Source organism: Cupressus sempervirens, chromosome 2 (genome assembly GCF_028749045.1).
Source record: "Cupressus sempervirens isolate cs-2001-9-10 chromosome 2, ASM2874904v1, whole genome shotgun sequence".
NCBI lineage: Eukaryota > Viridiplantae > Streptophyta > Pinopsida > Cupressales > Cupressaceae > Cupressus > Cupressus sempervirens.
Window position 1 is genome coordinate 90383494 of NC_143119.1, and position 22350 is coordinate 90405843.

Below are 22350 nucleotides of genomic sequence, written 5' to 3' on the forward strand. Positions count from 1 at the left end.
CAACAAACACTCCATTGCTTGAGAAGAAAACAGCCACAATATTTTGAAAAAATCATCAAAAGCTTTTGCAGATGAACATAACCCAAAAAAGTGACTGCGATAAACCATGATTTTTGAGGAAAAATCATTGTTTTTTTTTTCTTTCAGATTTTTGAATATGAAACAAGATGGTGCAAGTCTGAAAAAACCCTGACTGAGCTTCGAAGACTCCCGATGCCAACAAATGCAGCCGAAGAAAAAATGACACATGAACAAGAAAAAAATAGCCTCCAAAAATCAGAATGCGAACACGAAGACAAATCTAAGGTCGCATGTGCCTTAGAAATGCTATCAGGGATTATTGCACATGCACAACAATAAAATAATGCTCGAGTCTCGAAACAAACCTTTGGTTTAGGGCCATCTGAAACTATTAAGATATGTTGCCAGACTTTTAGTCTTTCCCTTTCTTTTCTTTAATGCTTCTAGCTTGGAGTCAAGTCAAATGCAATGGTATCTAAGTGTCCGAGTACTAGGTTGATATAGGTGGCTCTTCTTCTCATACTTTGTCTTTAACCTTGTCTAGGAGGGATTTTGGGATTTCCCTACTTCGCCTTCTCCCCTAAGCTTTATTTATGGGAATCATGCAAAATCAGTCTATACTGGTCTTAGGTAACCAACACAGACGGGATTGTTGTTGAGCGTTATCCCTTGATGAGAAGAAGGTCAGGAAGTTGTTGGATCTGCACAAGATTGCCCAAGTATGCCACCTTCGGGGTTTCACCTGTTTGCCCGAAAAAGTAGCTCACCAGTTCCACCGAAAAAGTAGCTCACCAAGTGAGTTTCCAACACATGAAGGTAGAGCGCTTCTAGATGTCTAGTATCGAAGAAATGGAATATGGGGTTGCTTAGAGCAATGTACCTAAGCTAATAAGCCCTTGGATTGTCATAGAAAAGATGAAATCTCTTAGTTCTATATGGCGCCAAAGTTCCACCGCTTTTGCTACTCTTTCTTTAGAAGCGCACCTCGAAAGACACTTTTCCGAAAGTGCAAGATTGCCCAGTGTATAGAGCTATGTATTCTAAGGGTATTTGGAGGTATTCTAAATGAGGAAGAGCAATTCTTGCAGTGCCTTGATGACGGGAAGAGCCAAAACGAAAAATGACCATTTGCAGTGCACCACGGTAACGACTATTGTAGTTTTCTGAGGAAATAAATTGGAGCATGCACATCCAGGGTGAACACCAAGAATGCATTCTCTGAAGATAATTAGATGATTGTAAAGTCAAATATACATTCAGATCAGTGGGTTTCAAGTAATCTCTTGCTATGTCAAAGTTCCACCAATTCCGTTGGAGGAGCACTTCAGAAGGAACTTCTTCGAAATAGTAAAGTTGAAAGTAAAAAATGACTCGTTCAATGGAATGTTCACTCGAAGATTCTCAGGAGATGCTACTCCAAAGCGAAACAAGTTCTAATATAAAGAAATTTCGGGAAATGAGGAATCCACTTCTCCACTTGCGGAAAAGCACCTTGCTGGCCACTCCTTTGAAGGGCCATATCAAAAGATACTTTTAAGCAGCCCTTGAGTATAAAGTAGAATATTCGGGTGGAGGTGCTCTTGATGTACTTCCCTAAAGGCACTCAAGGTAAAGTAGAGGCCTGAATATTAAGGTTGCGGAAAAGTGAAGCATTGGCTTCTCCAATTGCAGAAGCGCACTCAAATAGGTGTAATCCCAAGAAAGAGCAAATGCGCTAATTTTAGGCTTTTCAAAAAAGCAGTGAAATGCCTACTCTCACGAAAGAACTAAAGCGAGCTTTGTGGAAAGAAGAGGGAAAGTCTTCCCCCCCGATTCAGCTAAGTTAGGGGCATTTTCTCTTCAAGGCAGATTCTCACCTCCGCAACCACTTCTCCAAAGCCATTACAAAGGAGGGAAAATTGGAAAATCCAATTTCCACTACACTAGAGCTTAAAGGTTAATACCCACCGTTCGACCTCTCATTAATCATAGGTTTGATATGATCGGAGCACCAAGAATGGAGAAATTTGAGTTAAGAGGCTGCTATTCACTTGCGTGACGTGGGAAATTCAATGCCCAATGTTCAAATTTGAATACAATGATCAAATTGTTGGTAAGTTCACCTCTGCATATCGCAACTAACACAATTGCATGATTAGTGCGAGTTTTCTTGCTCCGTGTAATGATTTATAGCAAATGGCCAGAAGGATTGGTGGAATCGATCGCTTGCCTGGATTAGTGAGTGAGCTTAAGAATTTCACAGACACATCTTGTAGATTTTATAATCTCAGAGAGCTGCACAGAAGACTCAACAATCAGCCCATTCATCCTATCTCTAAAGCTTAAATAGACTGGGCTAGTTGAGGTTGTTGGGTTTCTGATGGCCATCCAAGCACATGAGCTCGTCAAAGAATGCATAGCATCGATACAATGCGAGCACTAAGCAAATCAAGATGTCGAACGACTCTATTCTTCTCACATTTGATAGAGGCCTTATGCAGAGTACTTTGGGGATCCCAAAAAGAGATGAATACTTGGACATTGATTTTGGCTCGTCCGCGTTGGTGTTTAATGAGAAAAAGACTTTGAGGCAAGGGGACATCTTGACGACTTGATTCCAACCACCAAAGAGTAAAAAGAGTAAATTCCCGAAGACATTATTTGGATCCAGTGTGGAGAGGGGAATTGTAGATATCCTGGCTCTACTTCTAAGGATAAAAGGATATGAAGAGGTCCTGAATTTCATAGAACATCACTTCTTTCTGGTGCAAGCCGTGTGCGATTATGGACAACATATTGATTGGGCCTGAATCCTGTGTGACAAGGTTACCAGTTGGATGAATTAGGCCAAGACATTTAAGCAATTTTATGTATTCTTACCTTATATATTTGTTGGCAACACATCATTTATGGCCTGGCTTGCCATGTATCGAAGATTTTGATGAAACTACAAAGGTATGTGACTTCTACCCCTATTTGTAGTTGGAAAGTAGTTATAAGAAATATACAAAGGTGAATGATGCCTTCTTTATGAGGCTATGTAGAGAGCTACAAGAGTGTCCTGAAAGAAGGTTTTCACCAGAGGCAATTTGAGTTGTAAGCTAATTTGGATGCTGCTTTGTTCAATTTCCCTCATTCTCCTACATTTGAACTGGTGTGTTTGATGGTTTTCCAGACATATGGTTGTGGAGATTGCTACGCTGTAGGAGGGAAAGATTTAAGAACAAACTCCAGCTGATTTCTAGATGAAGGCAATTGACATAGGGCAACCAATGCATGATTCTATGGTAAATGAAGTTGGGAAAAGAAACATTGAAGGCCGCCAACAAGGAATTAACTGAATATATCAAAGCAACACTTGGATTACTTTTAGTTGTGCCGTGGGACAATGCTACTATGAGTACCTTTGGTCACAAGGCAAATGAGAGCAAGAATTTACTTGTAAAAATCGACTGTCCTTGGATTGAAGAGATGAAGTCCCGAGGTCCCCCTTTGATTGAGAACTTGGGTAATTTGATTTTGGATGCAGATAAGTCGAGAGAGGCCGTATCTACTCACCGAGTCTTGATGCAAACAGAGTCAGAGAAGTTGATAGAAGAATTGGCATTGCTCCAAGAGGTGATAAACATGAAGACTGATGTTGCCATCAATCTTGGCATCCTCAGAACTGGTAAAGAATCATTGCTTAATTGGAAGCAATCAATGGAGTTCAAGGAGAACTTGGTTAAGGTTGAGCAAGAGCTGAAGAATGTATATGAAGATATTACAATAATGGATAAAGTCGTCTATTATTAGTTAATGGTTATCTATTGTAAATATCATAGCTTTAAGTTTGCTTTCGTTTTATGCTTTCTCTAGAATAGAATATTTCTATTATTTACGATCTTTTCCTAAGGAAACATTGTCTCATTCTTTTGTATAAATTGACCTTTCGGTCTCTGTTAATATCAAGCAAGTATTTTACCAATTACTTCCATAATATGGTACCAGAGCTAAATACTCAATTTTTTTTGGAAAAAAATTATAATTTCTTCTTGAAATTATCTGTTTAAAATTTTCCAAAATTATTTCAGCTAATTTTTCTAAAAACTCGCCTAGTGTTTTTGTCTGGAAAAATTCCTGAACTAGGGTTTGCGAATCGCGTGGAAATTGTGGTCAAATTTGGCCGTTGGATTTGTGACTAGTTTCAACTTGTTTCGTGGTCGGATTCGTCTGCAAATTGCGTCTGAAAAATTTGGAGCTCCAAATCGTGATTTTCTCCTTGCCTCCCAATTGCAACACATTTGCAACCCACGTTTTCTCTGCTTGCGTTTTCTGCAAACTCTACCTTGGCTTGTCTCTACTCGTATCTGCAAACTCAAGACGTCCATTTCCAATTTCTCTGCAACTCGTGCCTGCAACCAATCGGGGTTTGTTTTCTCTTGCAAATCGTGGCATAAAAACAAATATTCAACTTGCATTTTTTGTCAGGAAATCGCGATTCTGATCAACACCATTTCGTGGTTTTTGGACATACGTTTTTCACCCATCTACGTGCCCTAAACTGCCATTTTTTGGAGTTTTTTGCAGCCGGCTAGTTTTTTGCTCGAAACCTTAATTTTTTTGGGTTCGTAAAAAAATTTTGTTTATAGATTCTTGGTGGGTTTTTCGAGAGCTCAGCTGGGTTGTCCGTTTTTCTGGGTGCCTCGATTTTCAAGCTAGCGGATCTAGAAAACAACAACATTTTCCTTTTGGGTTTTTCGAGCTCTCTTCTGGGTCATTCTTTGATTCTTCTGGGTCTTCCGAATTTTTGTCTCGAAGAATGTGCCTTCATAGATTTTCACAGTTATTCATTGAAAAATGTGCCATGGCATCTCTAACAAATACTCTGCTCGAGCATAACTGCAAGTTCAATGGTTGCAATTATGGAACCTAGAAGTAGTGCGTCATTGCAATTTTTGAATATCAGAACACCGACCAACTTGTTCTGGGTGTTACGAAGCGTCTGACTTCTCCGGGTCCTGATCAAGATACATGGGATCTGAATAATCGAGAGGCATTGATGCTTCTCAAATTATCCGTGGTTGATGATCAACTTTCTCAGATTCCATCCGGCAAGACAGCTGCCGAAATCTGGACACATCTCAAAGGTCTTCATGAGACTTTTGACAAAAGCAGAGCCTTCTTTCTGAAAAACACTTTGTTTTCTATTGTCATGGATGAGCGCACCGTGCTCTAGGCACACTTGAATCGGATTCGGGAAATCCGTGATCAGTTACTTGCCATCGGTCGCAAGATGGAGGAAGAGGATATTGTGGTTATCACTCTTCAGAGTTTACCAAAATCCTATGAGCATTTTATTGAGACTCTCAACATCACATCTACTGGTGTTGATTTGAAGTTCACTAATCTCTGCACCCTGCTTCTTCAACAAGATCAGTCGAAACAACAGTTCGGTAGCAGCTCCAGTTCCACCTCCACAGAGCAAGCCTTTGCTGCAAAATCCTTTCAGAAGGATAAGGGCAAGTTTCAGCAACCATTTCAGCAGAAGTCTTTTGCTCCAGCATCAGATGGTTCTAGAAAGAAGAACATTCAATGCAACTATTGCCACAAGTTTGGTCACATGAAGGTTGAATGTTGGAAACGCTTAGCTGCCCAGTCTAAGCAATCAGGTTTGCAACCCAAAGTGAACAATGCAGAGCACACCGAGCAGGTGGAATCTGCCTTTTATGCCTTCATGGCTAAAAGCCCTGCAGATCATGTGAAGTCGTTTGCTTGGTACATTGATTCAAGTTTTTTCGTCATTTCACTCACCGCAGAGACTGGTTTACTGACTACTCGGCTTATTCAAACTATTATTTTTGGTGGCGGAGAAGAGTACACAGTTGTCGGTAAAGGCAACATTTAGATTCAGTTTGTTAGGAGGAATTTCATATTCCTTGAGGTATACTACGTTCCAGAGATGGAACTAAATCTACTCTTAGCTAGTCAGTTGCTTCGACATTCTCCACACTTGGCAGTCACCTTCAGTTCACATCAGTGCACCATCACTGATCGGGCGACTAAGTCTACAGTTGCAGTGGGTCTTGAGGATCATGGTCTTTTCAGACTTTTTGATTCTGGTGATTCTTAGGGCTTAGCTATGGCTGCTCGGCGATCTTCGGTCAGCACACTTTGGCATCAGTGATATGGACACTTAAATGGGATGAGCTTGTTCTTGGATTGCAAGAGATTCAGACTCAACAACTTGGAGTTTGTGATGCATGCTAGGCTGGTAAGCAACATCGCACACCTTTCACAAGTGGCGATTCTTGGCAGGCTTCTCAAGTACTTTAGCTTGTTCATGCCAATATCTGCGGCCCTATGGGCACTCCTATTCTTGGGTCCAGGTATTTTCCGTTGTTTGTTGATGATTTCAGTAGAAAAATGTGGGTGTATTTCCTTAAAAAGAAATCAGATGCATTTATTGTATTTCAGAAGTTTAAACTCTTAGTTGAAAAAGAGTTTGGGAAATCTATTATTACTTTTAGATCAGACAATGGGGGGAATTTTGTTCTAATGCTTTCTCCAGCTTTTTGGATACACATGGCATCAAATGCCAGTTAACCACACCCCACACGCCACAACAAAACAGTGTAGTTGAATGTCGGAACAGGACAATCACTGAGATGGCTCGTTCCATGCTCAAACACAGACATGTTCCAAAGTAGTTTTGGGCAGAAGCAATTAACAGTGCAGTTTATCTGTTGAACTGGTCACCCATACTGGCGGTCAAAAGTAAAACTCCGGAAGAGGCCTAGTCAAGTCGCAAGCCCAAATCAGTAACCTGAAGGTTTTTGGCTCCCTTGCTTTTGTTTGGATCCCTGATTCTTCACTGACCAAGTTGGATGCCAAGAGTCAGAAACTCATGCTTGCTGGATATAGCAGTCTTCACAAAGCCTACCCCCTGATCGATGTTGAGACATCTCGTCTCATCTATAGTTGTGATGTAGTCTTTGATGAGCAACGAGGACCATTCATGCCTGTTTCTCTTGTTCCTGATCCAGCAGACTAGTCTACGGTGGCTCATGATTTGGGAGTTCAGCGTCCATTAGGTCCACCTGATGGGAGGGCTCTAGTAGCTCCTGCAGCTCCAGTTATTCCAGTGATACCTGTACAGACACCTCCGGCTTCTCCTGTAGGATCACCTCTCTTTGCAGATGCTTCACCTGAGTTTGATCCAGCTTCTTCTGATGAGGATCTTGCTGATCAAGCATCTCCTAGTACTACTATTGGTCATTCTCCTATCTGGCCTAAGTGGTGGGCTAAGACACTTGCTGATCTTCGTGATGATGAGCTCATTGATGGGAGCACTGCTCGAAAAAAGAGCAAAACTACAGATTCTATTAACTTTGCTCTTATGGCCAACATTCATAGTGTGTTTGAACTTCAAACATATTCTGAGGCTAAAGGAATTCCAGAGTGAGAATAGGCCATGACTTCTGAACACCAGAGCCTGCTGAAGAACAACACTTGGGTCCTTTCTGATCATCCACCAGGGAAGAAACCCAGTGGCTGCAAATGGGTCTACAAAATCAAATACAAATCAAATGGTACTTTGGACAAGTACAAAGTTCGTTTAGTGGTGAAGGACTTTTCTCAGCGTCAAGGCATTGATTATGAGACCTTTGCTTCTATTGCAAAGATGAGCACCATCAGATTAGTCCTAGCCATGGCAACACAGTTTGGCTGGAAGGTCCATCAGATGGACATCAAGAGTGCTTTCCTGAATGGTGATCTTTATGAAGAGGTCTACATGACGTAGCCTCTTAGTTTCAAGGTTGCTGGTAAAGACCATCAGGTTCTCCAGTTGGTAAAAGCTCTCTATGTTTTGAAGCAGGCCCCTCGGGTATAGTACATCAAGATTGATAAGTACCTCAGTGATCAAGGCTTCAAGAGGAGTTCTTCAGACTCAAATTTGTACATCAAGACTACTGATAGTGACATCATCCTTTTGGTTATTAATGTGGATGATCTGATCATTATTGGCAGTTTGGCATCTTTGATTCAAGGAATCAAATAGAACTTATGCTAGTCTTTTGATATGATTGACCTTGGGCTCTTGCATTATTGTGTAGGTGTTGAAGTTTGACAACAGTCTTCTGGTATATTCATCTCTCAGTCCAAATATGCCAGGGCCCTGTTAGACAAATTCTGAACGTAGGATTGCAAACCTGCATCTACACCTATGGAGAAAGGTCTCAAGTTATCAGCAAAGTTTGATTCTCCTTCCATTGATGATACTACATACAGGCAACCAGTAGGCAACCTCATCTACCTCTCTGCTACTAGGCTTGATATCAGCTTCGCAGTCAGCTATATTTCACGCTTTATGACAACTCCTAAGGCTGATCATTGGATGACAGCAAAGCGTGTGCTTCGTTATGTGAAGGGCACTTCAGATTATGGACTTTTGTACTCTCGAAGCTCTAATCCTAAACTCAGTGGGTTCACAGATTCAGATTGGGCAGGCTCTGTTGATGAGAAAAAGTCAACATCTGGATATGTGTTCAGTTTGGGATCCGGTACGGTCACATGGACCAGCAAGAAGCAACAGGTAGTTTCTCTCTCTTCTACAGAGGTTGAATATAGAGGGACTGTTAAGGCAAGATGTGAAGCTGTTTGGCTTCGTTGGATGCTTGGGGATATGCAAATGTCACTAGCAGGACCGACTACTCTATTTGTTGATAACGAAGGCGTTATCAAGTTAGCACAAAATCCAGTCTTCCATGAACGAACCAAGCATGTGGATGTTCACTATCATTACATACGACAGTTGGTTGAAGACGAGACTATAGATTTGCATTATGTTCCTACCAAAGATCTGACTCTCATCAAGCCTCTTGGTTTTGATAAGTTTGTCAAATTCAGAGGACAGCTTGGTGTGTTAGATAGATTAACCATTAAGGGAGGGTATTACAATAATAGATAAAGTCGTCTATTATTGGTTAATGGTTATCTATTGTAAATATCTTAGCTTTAAGTTTGCTTTTGTTTTATGCTTTCTCTAGAATAGAATTTTTCTATTATTTACGATAGTTTCCTAAGGAAACATCGTCTCATTCTTTTGTATAAATTGACCTTTCAATCTCTGTTAATATCAAGCAAGTATTTTACCACTTACTTCCGTAATAGAAGATGTGAAGAAGGTGATCGAAAAGGTCTACGTATACCTCAAGGATTTGCACATGGAGTGATATGTAACTACAAATAAACAGTTCGTTAACATTGGGCGAATGAAAGCAAAATTTCTAGAATTCATAGAGGAATCAACTAGCCCTACCAAATTCAAGATTCCAAGATCCCAGAGCTCATTGCTTTCGATGGAACGTTGAAGAGGGCATTTGAGAAGCTCCAGTCAAAGGTTGCCATGATGGAAGAATTAACAGAAGACCATGACTTTAGGGTGGTTAGAGCAAGCAATGTCTACATTCCTAGTGTCAAAGTGATAACAATGGTACTTGATGCATTGAGAATGTATAAGGCCATGATGGTTACCCCGAAGAAGAACTAACATAAATAAAAGCATTGCATTCTTCTTCAGTTTGAATTTTGACATGTGCCTCTTTCTCTCTGCTTATCTCTCTTTATTGTAGCCATACATGGCAATTTTTCACTCATGTATAAGTTTTGGTAATGGATGATTGTCATTCAATCCTATTTTTGGCTATCCCATTCGAACTAAATCTGAATTGTAATGATGAAATGTAATTGGCCAGATCTCTACTAGGGGCCTATAAATGTAACCTTTAAAGATGAGTACAAGATCGACAAATTTTTGGTGTGAATTGACTTAGTAGCTTTGTCAACCTAATTTATTGTGAACGTTTGTCGTTCATTTCATGTTAAATCAGTTTTCCTTGGAATCAAAAGACAATTGTATGTGATGTCATTAATGTCTCGCTGATCTGAGTGTTAGTATAGTATTAACAGTATTAGCAGACTTGGTATTGCCTTTCATGTGCAATTCTTTTTCTTTTCTTGGGCGGCATTGCAATTCATAGTAATTGCATATTCATTCTAGTGGGTGGGATTGGGTTTATTTCATGAGGATCTGTCCAAGTTAGGGGTACACTTGGTTAAGGCTGAGCAAGAGCTGAAGAATGAGAACCGGTAAAGAATCATTTGCTTCATTGGAAGCAATCAATGGAGTTCAATAAGGAGAACTTGGTTAAAACTTAAGGCTGAACATGAGCTGAAGAATGTATATGATGTGAAGAAGGTGATTGAAAAGGTCTACGTGTACCTCAAGGATTTGCACACGAAGTTATACGTAACTACGAATAAACAGTTTTTAGAAATTGGGCGAATGAAAGCAAAATTCCTAGAATTCATAGAGGAATCAACTAGCCCTGCCAATTTTCAAGATTCTAAGATCCCAGAGCTCGTTGCTGTCGATGGAATGTTGAGGAGGGCATCTGACAAACTCCAATTAAAGGTCGCTACGGTGGAAGAATTAACAGAAGACCATGACTTCTGGGTGGTCAAAGCAGGCAATGTCTACATTCATAGTGTCAAAGAGAGAACAATGGTACTTGATGCATTGAGAGTGCATGAGGCCATGACCTTTTCCCCGAAGAAGAACTGACATTAACAAAAGTGTTACATTCTTCTTCAGTTTGAATTTTAACATGTGCCTCTTTCTCTCTGCTTGTCTCTGTTTATTGTAGCCATACATGGCAATTTTCCCCTCATGTATAAGCTTTGGTAATGGATGACTGTCATTCAATCCTATTTTTGGCTATCCCATTTGAACTAAATCTGAATTGTAATGATGAAATGTAACTGGCCAGATCTCTACAAGGGGCCTATAAATGTAACCTTTAAAGATGAATACGAGATCGACAAACTTTTGGTGTGAATTGGCTTAGTAGCTTTGTCTATCTAATTTATTGTGAATGTTTGTCATTCCTTTCATGTTAGATTAGTTTTCCTTGGAATCAAAAGACAATTGTATGTGATGTCGTTAATGTCTTGCTGATTTGAGTGTTAGTATAGTATTAACAGTATTAGCAGACTTGGTATTGCTTTTCATGTGCAATTCTTTTTCTTTTCTTGGGCTACCTTGCATTTCATAGTAATTGCATATTCATTCCAGTGGCTGGGATTGGGTTTATTTAATGAGGATCTGTCCAAGTTAGGGGCAAACTTTGAGTTACTGTAACTTGACAGGTTGGGCTTTGTATCAGTGCCTCATTGAGTCTAGACTTCTCATTGTTGCTGTTGGGTAACTTTGTCTGGTCAGAGAGCCCCTAAGGGCCACTTATGCTCTGTTTTCATTATGCACTCATTGCATCTAGTAGCTGTAAAAATAGAAGTAGAATTTAGAAGTAGTATAGAAGCACTGCAAGATAGCTCATATCAGCCATTTCTGTGGGTTTTCAGGGCTGTCCAAATCTTTCTATTTGCTTAGGGTGCTTATGGCTACAAGTAGTCTGGTTATTGCTTCTATTGCTCTCCGGTTAAGAGCATTCTCCCAAACCCCTGATCTACTAAAGACAGAGCTTATTACAAATCTTTGCAACTTAAGGGAGTTTTACCTTTTAATTCAGAGGGCATTGATAAACTGTTAACCAACACGATATTAGATAGTTTCTATTTTCTCTCTCTTCCATTTTTTTCTAATGGTCACTCTTTTTGTAATGTTTCCATAAACTCCTATTCGTCATGGAAACTTTATCTTTCATTGCACAAGAATGTTTCTATTTCCTCTCTCTTGTTCGTTATAGAAACATTCTCTTGTATCTTGTATATATAGATTGTACATGATCTTTGTTTAATAACACATTCATTATTTTACCATAATATGGTATCAGAGCGGAGTCTTTGGCCTCTTCGAAATTGTTTTATTTCTTTTTTGAAATTATTAGCTCATAATTTTCAAAATATTTGCCTGAACGTGTTCAAATTTGCATCTTTCTAAACCCAACTTGGGATTTGTCGTCTAATTTTTATTTTTTTTCACAAATTTCTTTGTGCAAAATTGTAGGTCATTAAAACACATTTTTTTACTCAAGATTGTGGGCATCTTCCTCTTGTTGCAGACACGTCTCTGACTTCTGGTTGCATTTTTCTTGTTTCTTATAAATGACGTTGGCATTTTTTGGTCTTCTGCAACCTTTTTTATTCATCCACAGTCTTTTTTTCTGCAAAACGCGTAATATTCATTGCCATTTTTAGTGTTTTTCTGCTACGTTTTTGCTCAAACACGATGCTTCTTTGACCTTTCTCACAATTTCTGCCTTCATCTTTTGCATTCTACAGCTAATATGACCCCCAACATGGATAAAATCTGCCTTTGTTTTCAAACCCGCAATCTGTTCAAGAACTCTGCAATTTTTTTCAAGTTTATTTATTTACTTTTTTTGATTGGTAAGAGGCCGAAGCCAAGATTCATTGTTATTATGTGATGTGATGAATTATTATTAATATTAAGCTTGTGTAGAGTCGAACCCAAGACCTCTTGGATCAAGTTTATTAATCGAACTTAGTTTTTTTTTGAAAACCCTTGATTCTCGTGTCATATTAACAATTTTTTTGCAGATGACTATTTTATTGAGACACTCAACGTTACTGTAACTAATCTTGACCTCAAATTTCCAGATTTGTGCACTAAACTTTTGTAGCAGGACCAGTGGAAACAATAGTTTGGCAGCTGTGCTCCTTCAACCTCCTCTGAACAAGCATTTTCAGCCCAATCCTTTCACAAGGATAAATGCTTATCTCAGCCATTTGCTCAGTCTCAAAATAGCTCCAAGAAGAAGCAAATCCGGTGCAACTATAGCCACAAATTTGGTCATGTGATCCAAGAATGTAGGACTTGCATTGCTTCTGACCAATGAAAGCAGGAAGGGTCTCATCCACAAGCCATCATTGCAGAACATGCAGACCTCTTTGATCAACTTGAGGCTGCCTTTTATGCTTTGTGAGGACATGTCATTTCTATTTTTTGAAGATAGATTGACCATTAAGGGTGGGTATTACAATATTAGATAGTTTCTATTTACTCCCTCTTCCATCATTTTCTAATGGTCATTCTTTTTGTAATGTTTCCATAAACTCCTTTTGTTCGTTATGAAAACTTTCTTTTTCATTGTACAAGAACATTTCTATTTCCTCTCTTGCTCGTTACTAAAACATTCTCTGGTATCTTGTATATATAGCATATTTATGGGATTCAGACTTGCCTCTGACTCAGAAAGTCAAAATCCGACTCAGACTTGGACTCTGCGACTAGACTCAGCTAGGACTCGAAAAATCGAAAAACCCATGAAATTCAAAGATTTTAAGGGTTTAACTATTTTTTCATGCATCATTTAGTCAATTAACATCAAATACACAATAATTGAGATAAATAGAAGCTACTTAACACATACACAATTTTGCATAGATCACATAAGTATAACAACGAATTTCTGAAGGAAAAAAATTGAATAACATAATATAAAGTTGAAGATTTAAGATTTAAGATTCAATCCTTAATAAATTCCTAACATACCACAACATCATTTTCAGAATTAATATACACTGAAAAAAGAAAACCTAGAAATCTCTATCTTTTTAAATTAAAAAAAAATATTAAAAATTCGGGAGAGTCTTGGGCTCGGGACTCGGTGAGTCCACGTGGACTCTACTAGGACTTGGCCAAGTCAGATTCCAGAGGCCATTTGCCTCGGAAAGGCCGCCTCTGCCTTAGACTCGTTGTCGTGAAACACTGATCTCAACAATGACTTTTTGGGTCTAGGGTATATATATATATATATATATATGGTTACTCCAAATTATTCTTAAAATCCTATTTTTTGTTTTTTATTTCAATCCAAGCTTGAATAAGGTGGATTTTTCATTAGTGTTATATAAAGTAGAAGTTTGAGACTTTCTTGTTTTCCCAAGGTTGAAAGAAATTTGGTTAGTGCATTTGTTACTATTTTTGACCACTTTTCATTTTCATTTTCCGTAGTTCTTACATAGTTTAAAGTAAACACTACATTGAGCATTGAATTACAGGCAGCTTGGAATTCTGTAACAGGAAAATGTCAAGTAGTCAACTTTACAGAAAAAATGGTCCTATTTTCCATATTTATATGACTACTTTCCAACAAAGCCTTTAGGGTTCTTGACATATGTATATTGCTTAGTCTGTTTAAGAGTACTTACAGCAACAATGGCCCTGGATAAAATTTTGTGGTATTTCAATTTGATATAATTTTTTATCCCACCATGTGACTCATTTAAGTAAGTCTTGAATGTTTTTGGCCTGTTATTCTAAAGTTAACTTTACTGTTTTTGTTTTTTGCAGCTTAAAATACACAAAGATGGACATATAATTGGATCTGAATACATATCTGATCTTGTAGAAAAGGAGCATACATCCCATGATCATAGTATGTTTATTTTTGTTCATATATTCTGGTTTTGGACAAGTCTGCTATAGTCGTTGGCTTGATTTATTTATTTTAGTTGTACATTGATAGAAATGCTGAAGTTGCCTTTTAAGTGAGACTAAATGTTTTGATAGAAAATAAAGACTGAACTAGTTTATGATTTATAAAATCATTTAATTGTTGTTGTTTACAAATAGGCAATTATGGCACTTCCAAAATTAATTAGAAGTTGACTTAGGATGTGTAGACATGATTGCTTTTGCACTTGCTTCTTCTCTATGTACTTGTCTCCTTGGCTTGAGAGCACACATGCAGCTTGCAGGATGTTGGTGTGTATTAACGTTGCCCAGATATTATCACCAATTACAATTGTATCGCATGTGCATTTACATTGTTGTAGTTGAGCAGCTCAGACTCCCGGATGACATGACAAAGCAAAAGTGAAAGTTAATCATCTAGACGGGTGTTTTGTAAAACATCAAGCATATTTTATTCCGATATATTAATTTCATGAATGTTAAAATAGATCTTGATCCTTGCTTCTGTGATCTTTTGTTGGATATTAATAAATTTATCTGATCTAAATCCGTTTTAAGAAGAGTAGTAAATATTCAAATCTATATTTTATATTGATTACTCAACTAGATGAACTATAACTAATTTTTGGCACAAACGTTATAACATTTTTGTGAAATCCATTTTCCATGTATTATGTGCTATGGCTTGAAGCAGGTCACAAATTACACTCATATAATAATGATTGAGAAAGGTGGGATGGGTTTTGTGACTTGCCAATGAGGAGACAATGTTCGCTTGAAAATGCTTTGTGAATATTATAATATTTTTTAATCATTTATAAAATTGACCTATAGTCTCCTTCGAAAGAGAAACAACAAAGAAAGTTTGTAAAAAAAAATAGAAACATACTAAATGAACTAAAACAACTAATTAAGGACTTAGAAACTGTTTAATAGACTAACTATTTTTAAATGACCATTTATATATTATTAAATACTTTATTACCCTCCTTTAATGGCTATTTTATTAACTACCCAGACAAAAAACAAAGCTTTTGGGTCATTTGGCCATGAATGCATAGAAGGTTGACTCCTCAGACTGCTCTGTTACATGAGCTTGCTGCTGAGACTCTCTTTGATTGGTCTTTTGATCAGCCAACCAGTCTTTGTAGGACTTTCTAGTCGAACTCAAAGTTCGGGCTCTGGTCCTTGCATCTCCACTAATGCTGCTGTTGGTACTACTGCTACTAAGTCTGGTGCGATTGGATCTACTGAGGCATTCCGTGGAGTCATAACATCTGTGGTTTCTGTCATGGCTGTAGGTGGAGTCATGACAATTGGTGCATGCCTCTAGCCAAATGGAGGAATAAGGGGCATGGGGGTGGCTATCAAGTGTGCCGAAGTCGACAACTGGGGAGGAGTGAAAAGTGTGGACCCTCCAATTGCCGCATCCTTCCTAGCCTCTGCTGAGGTACTCTCTTCCTTTGAATCGGTCCCACTACTCTTTGTGGTATCCTCCGACTGCAAGCAGTGTCATCATATGCATCTAAGCCTTGCAATACCCTCTTCTGCCGGCCACTATGCCACCCGTGTCCAAATGCCTCCAGTAGAATATTGGGTGTTCTCTTGGTGCCAATTTTCCTCTCGGTGGGACTTCAAACTTGTCTGCTAGAATTTGATGGAGTGCAGCTTCTAGAAACAAACTGATGGCACGATGCAACATATAAAATGTTCGATGCTGCAATGTCATGAATTCCTCCATTCTATTCGCGAGGACGGTGGCCTAATCATACACCGTACCACTCATGAAGGTAATCTGAGGCTGGGGGATATCTGAAGCCCTACTTGCCCTGGTTAACCTGCTTTTTGTCACATCCATAACACATCTCCAATGGCCTTCTTGGATGAAGTTCTGCCGCAACGCTCGACTCTTAGTACCCCTTACAACGGACTCAAGTTCCTCTGGCGTGAGGTTGCGTCCCACCAATTTTATCTAGTACTCCTTGTGTTCTTGCGGCAATTTGTGGTTCGTGGTCACCACTTTGTGACCTCCTTGGCCAGGAATGCCAAAAACCCTACTAAAATCTTAGGCTTTGAAAGAGACCATCATATGATGCTTCTTGTATACAAATGTGCTTGTTCAGTTGTGCCTGTTGTATGTTTTGATCATAGTTCTTAAGATCGTCTCAAACAACTGAATGGAAAATATAGAAGTTGTATGGCTCAATTGCGCACCGATCAGAATTTTTTTGATGAGGTCTGTGTCATCCGTTTCTTGCCACCATTTGCAACACTCACTGCTATTCAGCCCTTCAAATTGAATTGTGAGATGAGAAAAGGTCGGTCTTCACCTTCTGCTTCTTGCTGCTCGATGTTCCGGACCTTGCAACTCGGACTCTTGAGGCCAACACTCTTGCATTCTTGTCCATCTCGGCACTATTTTCCTTCAGCCGATCCTTCCACTGTCTCCTTTTTCTTGCGGACTCCATACTAACGGTCTCGTTCCGATGGCGTTTTAACCTTCCTCCCCTCTTTGCGGAAAGCCCTTTTTTTATCTCTTGTTTCACATTGAATGCCCTTCTAATCTTTTAACTTCCCTCCATTGATACTCTTGATTTCTTGTGGATGCTCTTTGTTTATTTTTTTTCTTTTTCCCTTACCAACTGACAATTACCTTCTCCATGGACGGTCACATGTACCTTCTCCGCGGACACCCTTTCTCCTATTCTGCGGCCATACGCTTTCTCCTTATCCGTAGACGCTGCTATTTTCCCTCTTTGCTGCTTGCTGTCTTTCTGCGGGTTCACACTTTTGTAGTGTGGAACGTGGTGTCTTCTTTCTGTGGACTACTCACACAATCCCTGTTTCTCCTTCTCTGTAGAGGCTTCTTACAAAATTCTTTGTGGGAGCTTTTAATTCTTTTCCTCTTGCTTCTACGTGGGAGTTTCTAATATGTGGAGTATGTTTTGTTTTTTCCCTTTCTTCTATCCACGACGGTCACTTATATGCGGCAAGTGTTTGCGGGATAGTGTCCATAGGACATTCTCATGGGACACTGTCCACGGGATACTTGTCCATGGGTATTGTCCGCAGGACATCCCCAATTTTTTTTTTGTAATTTAAAAAAAATGATTTAAATTTTTTTTGTTACTACATAAGTCTGATTTTTGGCTAGTATCCCACTTTACTTAGCCTTCCTGCTGTTCATGATAGATCTTCAGCTTCGATCTATTAATGGTGTCAGGAATTTCTCACCCATCCAAGGTCCATAATTTTATAGAACCATTATCACCCACTTCTCTGATTTTATACGGTCCAACCCATTTGACCTTGAATTTTCCCAATGCTGTCTCGTTGCGGCCATTATACGAAAACACTAGTTGGAACCTTTTTCTTTTCAAATGTTTATCATGCCATGCCTTTCGACGGGTTTTGCATCACTTTCGTCGCCCATTGCACCGTTAATCTTCGTTCGTCCAATTTGTTTAGTCGATATAGGCGTTCTTGTAGACTTTCCATATCTCCCAGTCTATTTTCAATTGTGATTCGGAGTCTAGGACCATGAATTTAGCTAGTACCACGACTTCTTGCCCGAACATTAATTGGAACAACGTTTGTCCAGTTGTGACTTTAAATATTGTGTGGTAGGCCCATAGCGCCAAAGGCAACTTTTCCTCCCAGTTTGTCTGTTCTACTCTGCATGATTTATATATGATAGCTATGAGGATTTTGTTTGTCACTTTCGCCTGGCCATTGGCTCTTGGGTAATACAGACTTGACAACAAATGCAAAATCTTGAATTCTATTGTCAAAAATTTGATCACGTGATTCACAAAGTGACCTCCTCAGTCACTTGTTAACTAGATGGGTATGCCGTACCGTGTGACGATCTGCTCATACAAAAAAATTATCGTACTTATTGTAGAGTTGTCGGGTAGTGCCTGTGCCTCTACCCATTTTGTTAAATATTCAATGTCCACCACCACGTATTGGCAACGTCAGGCTCTACTCACCTTCAATGGAACCACAAAGTCTAATCCCCAATGTTCGAATAATTCTTGAGCGTGGGAAGGGTTTAACGGCATGAAATCTTGCCTAAGTGGTTTGCCGACTCCTTGACATGTATCGCGACTTAACACCCATTCCCATGCATCATTGTAAAGTGTGGGCCACCATAATCCTACAAGTAGGACCTTCCGTGCCGTTGTGTCGGGTCCCATATGGCCACTTGTCAGACCTTTATGTGCTTCCCTCGAAACACTCTGCACTTCCTCTTCCATTACGCATTGCCTTAGCACTTGGTTTGGGCCCATCTTATATAGGAGATCATTTATCAGTTGGAAAGTTTGGCTTCTTAACACTAGCTTTTGCCATTTGCTTGGCGGCATCTCCCTCAGAAATTGGGACGTAGATAGATATTCCCCAATAGACTTGTACTATTTTGGAAGATTGGTGATCCTGAACAAGTGTGATCTAGAAAATCATCATTGACCCCTTTCGGTGGCTCTTCGAACTTGATTCAGGAGAGCTGGTTGGCAATGACATGACTTTTCTCGGCTCGCACAATAATGGTGAAGGTGAACTCCTACAGTAGTAACAACCATCGACTAATCCTTCCTTGGATGATTGCTTTGTTCACCAGGTACATTAGCGCCTGGTGGTCCATGTAAAAGGTGAATGGTGTAGCCAAGAGATAATGTCGAAATACACCATCCCGAGGGTCTCCCTTTCGGCGGCGCTATATTTCTTCTCGGCTTTTGAAAGTAGCTGACTTGCAAAATATATTGGGTGATCAAGGCCATGGTCGTTAGTTTGCACCAACGTTACACCTATGGCAAAGTTAGAAGCGTCCACGTGGATGTGGAACTCCTTGTCCTAGTTTGGGTATGGCAAGATGGGTGCGCCAAACAATCTATTCTTCAACTCTGTGAAGACAGTCTCTTGCTCGGAGCTCCAGATGTACGGTTCTCCCTTCCGTGTCAACTTGTTGAGGGGAAGAGCAATTCGGGCGTTGTTCTTTATGAATCATCTGTAGTATCCAATGTGCCTGAGAAAAGATTTTACTCCCGTTACCTCTGTCGGGGCTTCTATTTCCATGATCACCCTCACTTTTTCCGGGTTAGTCTTCAATCCTGACTTGCAAACAATGTGCCCAAGTAATTTGCCTCGAGGAACCATGAATCGACACTATTTAGGGTTCAGTGCCAACCTTGCTTGCCGATACCTCTCCATACATTCTTGGAGTGCCTTCAAATGGCTGTTCTATCCATTGAAGATGGACCAATCATCCAAAAATGATCAGAAGTTGCCTACTGACATCTTGTCAAATATGTGTAAAATGATTCTTTGAAAAATGTAGCAGATGCGTTACACAATCCGAAGGGCATCCAATTATAAGCGTATACTCCATCCTCCACCGGAAAGATAGTTTTCAATTTATCTTCTTTAGCAATGGAGATTCGGTTATAGCCAGAGAATTCATCCATGGAGTACATCTTGTGTCTTACCACTTCCAGAATTGTGTTGGTGAATGGAACGGGGAAGGGATTCTTTATCGTGACAACATTCAGGCACCAGAAGTCCACACATATCCGGATTTGGATCCCGTCCTCCTTCATGGATTTCGCAATTGGTGACACCCACTCACTTGTTTGAACTTCAAATCTTATGCCGGCTTCCATTTCCATGATCACCCTCACTTTGTCCGGGTCGGTCTTCAATCCTGACTTGCAAACAATGTGCCCAAGTAATTTGCCTTGAGGAACCATGAACCGACACTATTTAAGGTTTAGTGCCAGCCTTGCCCACCGATACCTCTCCATACATTCCTGGAGTGCCTTCAAATGGCTGTCCTATTCACGGAAGATGGACCAATCATCCAAAAATGCTTCGAAGTTGCCTACTGACGTCTTGTCAAATATGTGTAAAATGATTCTCTGAAATTTAGCAGGTGCGTTACACAATCTGAAGGGCATCTGATTATAAGCATATACTCCATCCTCCACCACAAAGGTAGTTTTCTATTTATCTTCTTCAGCAATGGAGATTTGGTTATAGCTAGAAGGAGTACATCCATCCATGAAGGAGTACATCTTGTGTCCTGCCACTTCTTCCAGAATTGTGTCGGTGAATGGAATGGGGAAGGGATATTTTATCGTGATAGCATTCAGGCATCGAAAGTTCACACATTTCCAGATTTGGATCCTGTCCTCATGGATATCACAATTGGTGACACCCACTCACTTGTTTGCACTTTAAATATTATGCTGGCTTCCAACATTTGTTGTATTTCCTCATCTTCGCGTGCCACGTAGTTCTTATTCACTTTGTATGGTCGCTTCCGCATAGGTATGGCTCCGGGTACCAAAGGTATGTGGTGAATGCACATCCAGGCAAATACATCTTTATACTCCATAAAGATCTTAAATGTTGCAGCGTTCAATATGGGGTTCCAATCGTCTCCTACAAGTATGTTCCTCGGGTTCTTTTTGTCGCTAAGATTGGCGGCCTCCACTGATGGTTCTATGTATCTAATGGCTTTCCCTTCAAAGGGATGGGCAGGACTCTCGTTGATCTATGTGTTGCCTTCTTTGTATTCCACAAACTCTGGTGGGAATACCTCCTTCTCACCTTTGGGTTCCTCGATGCCAAGCATGTAAGAATAGAAGAGTTCATAGTCTTCCATCTGCCAATGGAAAAGTTTATTCATTGAACTAGTCTAATCTCCTGAACATTCCTCCAATTCCAAAATGCCTTTGTCATTTGGATCCATGCGGGCTCTTCCCTCATCCATTTGATGTTTCCCGTCTACCTTGGACTCCGACAATGATGCCATTTCTTCACTTACTATTTGCGTTCAGAGGTCAAAGGCGAACTTTTGCCCTCTGCTTTCCATCGACATAATATTTTTCTTCCAATTGTGATTATCCTTGGCTACCACCAGCCATCCTCTTCCAAGAATGGCCTTGTATCCCTTTTTCTTCAAGGGAATCACTACGAAATTGAGCACAAATGGTTGTGTCCAAATGGTTACTTGTTGAGCCACCGAGGTCCCTAGTGACTTAATCCCCTAGTGGTCGGCGTCGTGTAGGTTGAATGTGGATGGCCATAGGGTAAGCTTGTTGAGTTTCGTCCATGTCTCCTTGGGAAGAACGTTCACCCCAAACCCACCATCCACGATGGTGTCCGTCAGGATGGTTCCGAGGATTACCATCTCGACCACCGCTGGATGACGACCATTGCTTACTGTTAGCAACATGGGATCTGCAACCAACCCTCCCGGTAAAGTTGGTTGTTCATTCGTCTTAGATGGGTTGGTATAGGTATTCAATATTGCGATCCTTAATTGTGGTACTATTTGTAATAGGTCTTGAAGTTTGATGGGCACCTCCATTTGCAACATTTGGTTCACCAGGTTGTTCTCCCCCTCCGTTCATCCATGAGTAGTACCTTTGATATCTTTTGTACCCTTCATCGCCCTTTCTACTACTTCCTGTGCCTCCCACAAATTTTGCTTCTCGGTGTAGGGATTTGGATACGTTGCTTGCTTGGCTTGGTTGCGGGTGAGAATAAGAACTTTCTCCTCGTCAATGTTAAGGAGGTTCGCTTGTTTTGGGCAGTTGGCATCTTTATGGTCCCCTAATCGACACAATTTTTGAGGAGTATCACCCTTCGGTTAATCTCTCGCAAAGTGGCCCTATTGCTATATGCACGACATTGGATTATGGGTCTTCCCTTGGAATCATACTATATCCGATTCCTATTGTCATTTCCACCCCGTGCCCCTCAACGGTTGTTTCTATAGCCACCAAATGTGGCATTGTTGTTGTTCCCCTACGTCACATTATTAGTGCTAGAGGTGGATGGCTGTTCCTGTGTGAAGAGTATTTGTTGGCTTCGTGTCTTCATGTTGTAGGGGGCACTCCTTCATA

General features: G+C 40.1%; 1 protein-coding gene across 4 annotated transcripts in view; it reads left to right on the plus strand.

Moving 5' to 3' along the window:
• Positions 1-22350, plus strand: part of LOC149571174 (Endoplasmic reticulum vesicle transporter protein) — a 95553-nt gene that overhangs the window by 39203 nt on the left and 34000 nt on the right. For all 4 annotated transcript variants that reach the window (XM_089812738.1, XM_089812737.1, XM_089812740.1 and 1 more), the window contains one exon: positions 14318-14402. In XM_089812738.1, coding sequence (XP_089668864.1) covers positions 14318-14402 — 85 coding nt within the window. The remainder of the gene's footprint in view (positions 1-14317; positions 14403-22350) is intronic.